The following is a 6,355-nucleotide window of genomic DNA, read 5'->3' as shown; positions in this document are numbered from 1 at the left end:
CGCCCCCGGTCCGGCCCACCCGCAGCCCCACAGGGCCGCGCGCGGCGCGGCCGCATCCTGCCTGCCTCGTGCGAGGAGAACTGAGAGGTCCTAACCTCACAAACAGGCTGCTCGGGTAGTTAAGAAATAAGCATAGAGGTGGTTTCTTTCATCCTAGCATCACCTCTTAAAAAACACCTGAAGCATAGCTCTTACAGTCCGCATTCCCCCTTTTATTTATGGACAGGACTTTTAACTAGCTACTTACTTCTGCCTCTTACAGAGCCACTTACAGAAACCTGATTAATGCTAACATGCCTCTGTGTCCCTTCTCAATGAACAGCACTTAGATTGCTCTCTGGCGTACGTGCACACAGAAGATCTGTGGAGTGGCACTGTGGTGGATTGCAATGGTATTTTTATTCGTCTTTTTATTTTCTGTTGCTTAGCAAGCTAAAGGAAGAGTCCTCACAGAGAGCCTTCTGAGAAAGACTCCTCCTTCCTAAAGCTCCTTTAATGCTAGTTGCAGTGGATTCTCAGGTATATTTTTTCTTTGTACTTCAGTTTATTGCTACAGCCATAAAATCTTACCTACCTTTTTTCCGTTGCTTGGTTACTTACAGAAGTAGAATGCCTCTCCAAGCTTGAAAAAGGAGTCAGAACTATGAACCATGAACTATGGTCAGTATAAAAGTAATCCAGGGTTACCACAGCAGAGGTATCACAAACAGGTTTTCTTCCCTGCTGTAGTCACATCTGCCTTTACTGCTCCTTCTACACTGCATTCACTTATTAGTTCCACTCATGAAACGCGCCTCTTTCAGAAGAAAGAAATGCAGGGATTGCTTCAGGTCATACTAAACAGTTACATGCTACCTGCAAGCAATTAACTTTTTTTGATTTCCTCCTTTTAACTTAAATAGTTCTCCTCTTAAATTACTGTAGAGGATTTTTTCCAGCTTTCTCCTTCTAAAGGAAAATAGACAAAAGGATCTTTTTCTCTGTATTTCCTGAACCAGACCTATTCACCATTTCTTATCTCATACGCATTCACTGAACTGTTGCTCTGAGCAGCATCATTTGTCATAACTTAATGTGGAAGGATACAACAGGAGAGAAAAGTGAGATGGGGGTAATGGAGTCTCCCAGTATTATTGTTGTTTTCTGGCATTATCCTCCACATTCCAGTTGCTACCTTAAACAGGCTTCTGCTCAGCTTGGAGCGCTGTTATGCATTCCATTTTTGTGGGAGTACAACAGCTCAAACCCTTAAAATGGGGTTCTATGGTCTCTCCATAGATTTCTGTCCCTTGCTTATGCCCACCCTAATGCTTGTGCAGACCCATACCAAGTTTGTTCAGGGAACTGACTTGTCTGAAAAAGTGAGTATATTTGGTAAGGATGATCTTCACCATGATGAACTCCCTGAATTAACTCATGCAGTCACACAAGCACTGTTACCACTGCAAAGGAGAAGTGGGACTACAGCAGACCAGATGTACATCAGCTTGAGATATTGGGGAAACAAGCTCACAGGCCCCTTCATTCATCCTATGTAGAGCCTAGAAACACTAAAAAGCAGTAGACAGTTGCTTTGACTCTGTGCACTCTGATATGAAGTTATCAGTAGTCCTAGGCTGCCAGGTACAGACTTCAAAGAGCAAACTGGAGATTTCAAACCAAAAAAAATATATGTATATATATAGTGAATGCTCCTTGCAATAATTTACAATTCACATATAAGTACGTAAGTTTCACAAGCACAAAAGTGTGTTGAGTAACCAAGACGTGGCTCCCCACATTAATGTTTCACTTGCATTGAAGAATAGGCTGGAGTCCCTCCAGCATGTAAAAGTTGGGAGAAATGCAAGCTGCAAGACTACAAAGTTTAAAATAAGCTTAAACAGAAGTTCAAAAAGAAGCTGGAGGAGAAAAGAAAAAGGAATAGGCAGGTCTCCAAACTGCCAGGATGTTGAATTCTAGAGGACAACGGCGAAAAGATGGGGTACTGCTATACAAGTTGCTCTTTCACTTTTCATAGCTGCACCATGTCTTAAGAGTTCAAGAGAACCAAAGACACTCAGAATTTTGTTAACTAGCATCTAGAATGGTTTTTAGATGCTCTCCTGCCATAACACTGCTTTGCTAGAATTAAATCTTAACTACAAAACTGAAAACATAATGGAAATTTTGTTGTTTTCTCTTTTAAGCTTGTCTGGCATAAAAAGTAAGCCCAGAAAGAGAAAATAAAATTAAATAATCTTCCCTACCCGCCCCCCCAATCAAGAATGAGGGTCTTTTTTCAGTGCTTACCAGGTGATTATAATTGATTTAATTTTTATCTGTTCTAAGTTACCATTTAAGTTCTGAAAGTAATTATTCACTTGCTTTGGAACTCTGAAGCGTCTCTATTTTTTTGTTAGTTTTCCTTAAATAAATACCAGGCTTTTCTGTTTTACTATTGCCAATTCACAATTAATGGTCTAGTGCTACAGTAATAATGCCAACTAATGCCAAACCTTGCAGACACTATCACCCACAACCCAGTTTCTCACATCAAGCTTGAATTATCCATCATCCAATTTAATAACTAAACCAGTGAGCACATACAGCCACAGTTACAGAAGTGTGGCTCTGACACGAACTCATCCATACTTTTTTCCACATTCCTTTCATAGTGCATATAAATGCATGTACAAATAGCTCTTGACAGAACTCTAACTCAGCAGTAATTAATTTACAAGACAGTAAAAATGGCTTATGTTGTTACTGTTAGCATATTATTTTCAGTCTTCAAGGCTTAGCAAAATTAAGATAATGCAAAAGCAGTCTCATTGCTTTCTACTGGTTTTTGAAGCATGTTCCAGTTGCAAAAAACCCTAGGTTCTTCTTTAACTGACAAAAATATTAATTTTCAGTCCCAAAGCAGTGTTCCCAGAGAAACAGATGAATGAACATGTATTTTAAAAAGGAAGCACAAACAGAACATACTTGGAACATACTTACAAAGTTCTGATCTTACAAAGTAAAAACTGCATAGAGAATAAAAGCAGGTATTTATTTTTGAACTGCATTTCTTTAAAGTGTTCTCAGGCATCTCCTCAGGACTGGTGCTGTTTGTAGGACAGTACTGGAGACACCGGCAGAACTGGTGATATTGGAGTTGTAGTCAACACCTGATTCTGGAACACAAACATTTTAATCCTACCAAACACCCAAAGAAAGATAAGGAGAATGCTGACATACTGCATCCAGGCAAATTTAATAATTTCCCAAAATCCTGGCTGATATTTAAAGAAAGTCAAGGAGTGTAAATGAAGAAGCTTCTGATACTACCACTGCAATAATTAAACAAAGGAGCTCAGAGGTGGAAAGGCACAAAACTCATTAGATACCAGTTTGTATGGCAAATGCAAAGCCTTTGAGCCATGGAAACCCCTAAAAGCCTTTTACTGTAGTATGTAACAAAAGCTGCAGAGAATGTCTGTCCTAGAAAACAGTTAAATCAATTCTGTGGAAAGTGCCTATTTCGTCCCTGACTCAACAGAAAGTAGTTACTTGGTAATACTCAGGCAGGTAAACAAAACTTGTAAGAAATGTGCTCCATACAGATCTTTTAAACACAGGCTCGTTCTTGTCTGAGAAAATGAGTAAAGAACATAATGAACGAAGAGTTATTTTGTAGACAAAAAAATTTCAGGTCTCTCTCTCTGCACAAAACAGATTTGCTGCATCTGCTGCGGGGGTTATTATTTGGTGAGCTTACCTTGCATACAGATTTCTAATGATTTGCTTTAAGTCACAGAATACAGTATTATGCTTTGCTAGTGGCATCCATGACTGACTGGGACAGCAGGTGCTGCAGGAGCAAAGCAAGACTTACTAAAGATATTGACTGTAAATGACTAAGAAACTGCCTTAAAGGCCAGTTTAGTAAGACTGAAAAGCAATAGAGGTTCCCAGTAGAGAAAGGCAAAAAATGGTTACACAAGGAGAACGATCTGGAGGAACTGGCAAATAGGTATTCAGTTAACTCCAGAACTATAGCATTTGCTTAGCTAACGAAGGAAAAGTTTAGCAACAAGTCTAGAAGAAAACAGTTTTTATTTGGCCTATATGTGAAGGCCCAAATAATGCAACCCAGTTATGTCACAGTTTATGCAGTTTTCAAAGGATATAAGATAACTTCCATTGGGTAATGAATAGTGGCATTAATGATAAATGGTGTATCTGTTGCTCTTCCAGTCATCCAGACAGGGTTGGGATCTGAAAAGACTGTTGTCACTGAAATGGGGAAAGGAAACATCCAGGTTAAGGGGCTTTTCAGTCTTAATACAGAACTCAAATCCTCACAGAACAGCTGCCAATTCGATAACTACTACTGTCCTGTAATTCGCAGCTACACATTCAGGCTTACCATTTCTATCCCAATATGCTGCAATGATGTTTGTTAGATCATAGTCACTCGCAAAAGGACTTGTGCCATTGACCACAGACACCTGTTACAACAAGGAGATGCTTGCATTATTTGTACACTCTTTAAGAAAGTAATTCTACTGAGTTTCTTACGCAAAGTAACCATGCCCTTGAAGGAATGCACGTAAACATCAGACTGAACATTTTGGCAGAATAACCTCTTCCACCTTTCAGCCTAACAAGAAAACACCAGTTCCAAAGTTCTAGGGTCCACTCTGTGCAGGAGTACAAATAATTATGGTACTAGGAGGATAAAGAGGGGGGGAAATTGATGAGGAAGGAAAAAAGTTTCCTCACATTGTATCTGGTATCCAGTCCACAATGGTTAAGTAATTGCTTCTGGTTCAGTTTCAGGTCTCCATTCATATAGAGCTGAGACCCTGGCACAGGAGAAAAAAACTGAAGAAAAGCCATGCTCTGCATCACAAGTGTTGACATTCTCTGAAATGGTGAACACGAGAAAAGAGAATTTAGAGATGGGGGGGAACACAAAACACTTTTCTATCTCTTTGTTTCTACAGATATTCTACATGGATTTGATTTTTTTCCCTGACTCCCAAGTTTCAGATCGTCACATTTGTCTAAACAAGGGAACACCAAATAAGAAATATTAATTACTTTTTTTTAAGTGAACTACCTTAGTTGTTAGTTAACTAACTTTATAAACCCAAGTTCCACAGGAAATTCAGTGAAGTCCAACAGTCTGTGGCTAATGACAGAAAGATTTGACTTGCCATAACATGTGAAAAGCAGCAAGATGAGTAAACACATTAATTGGAGACACCCTTTAGAATACTCAGCAGTCAAAGCCGGCTAAGGACTCCTGCTCTGCAATAAGGACCAAACAAGGAAGTTCCTTAGCCCTTATCAACCACTCAATCTGAAGGAAAATTTTACATTTACTGTAAAAGAAAGGTGTTGTGAATATTGGAACTCTCTGTGATACTAATCGCTGACTCTATGGAGTTTTAGGCTGCTGCAACAGCCTGCCTCTCCACCTCAGAAAACTGACTGGTTAGTGGTCAAAACACAGCAGTATGTAAGAATGCACATCCTTCTGCCTACTGCAAGACTCTCAGTTATTTCCTGGTGCCACCCACACTGATATCCACTGTTGTGGATCTGTCCTCTATGCTGCTCTACAGCCCCAAAAAAATTAAAAAAATTAAAAAATGAAGCTTAAAAAAAAAATTTCTAACAAAACATATCAAAATACGCAACAGAGCTAGACTAGGAATGACCCAGCAGAGGAGTAGAAAATTAAATATTTGTTAGTAGAATAAATCTTTTACATACGAATTTTAAATGTGGAAAGTTTCTTTCATCCTTTGCATAACCACTACTGGAATATTACACTGTGTCTATGTCACAACAAGTAAAACTAAAAATGCTTACATAAAGCTCGTAGGAAAAGAGTAGAATCAGCTGAACACCAACTACATCCTCTGTAGGTTGTAGCGGAAGTTCCAATTTAAAATGCAACTGATCCATTTTGCCATCTTGATTTTTGTCTTCTTCTCTAGTCTAAAAGAATAAGAATTTTTTTTTTTGAAGACAGGAACTTCTGTTAGAAAGAAAACCAAAAAAGGTAAAACCCCAGGGGATCTCCACAACTGCAGCATGCACATACTAAGGAAGCAAATAAACTGCATAGTTAGGAAAGCAATAAAAAGCTGCTTGACTTTATAGACACAGGACTAGAGACAAGCAAGAAGCCTGCAATTTTGTCTGTTATACAATGTCTCATATGCCCCCCCATGGAGGGAGAGCTCATCAGACTCTTCAAGGTCTTTTCTGCCCTATGCCATTCCAGCCATCTCCCTTGCATGCCACAAAGCGTATCTTAGTGCTGGATCTTCTGTCACATCCCGTACAAATGTGTGATTGATGGTCAGGCTTT

General features: G+C 39.3%; 1 protein-coding gene across 1 annotated transcript; it reads right to left on the bottom strand.

The window, feature by feature from the left end:
• Positions 1-2,526: 2,526 nt before the first annotated feature.
• On the bottom strand, positions 2,527-5,979 carry TMEM231 (transmembrane protein 231; the record flags this gene model as incomplete). The annotated part of the gene is made up of 6 exons (XM_009573870.1): positions 2,527-2,778; positions 2,825-3,274; positions 4,162-4,263; positions 4,397-4,478; positions 4,753-4,896; positions 5,851-5,979. Coding segments are annotated over 5 exons (651 nt in total), but the record flags the coding sequence as incomplete, so codon positions are not given.
• Between the last annotated feature and the right edge of the window lie 376 nt (positions 5,980-6,355).

This window comes from Fulmarus glacialis, unplaced genomic scaffold, assembly GCF_000690835.1.
Source record: "Fulmarus glacialis isolate BGI_N327 unplaced genomic scaffold, ASM69083v1 scaffold18213, whole genome shotgun sequence".
Lineage (NCBI taxonomy): Eukaryota > Metazoa > Chordata > Aves > Procellariiformes > Procellariidae > Fulmarus > Fulmarus glacialis.
This window is presented reverse-complemented; position numbering and strand designations above follow the sequence as displayed.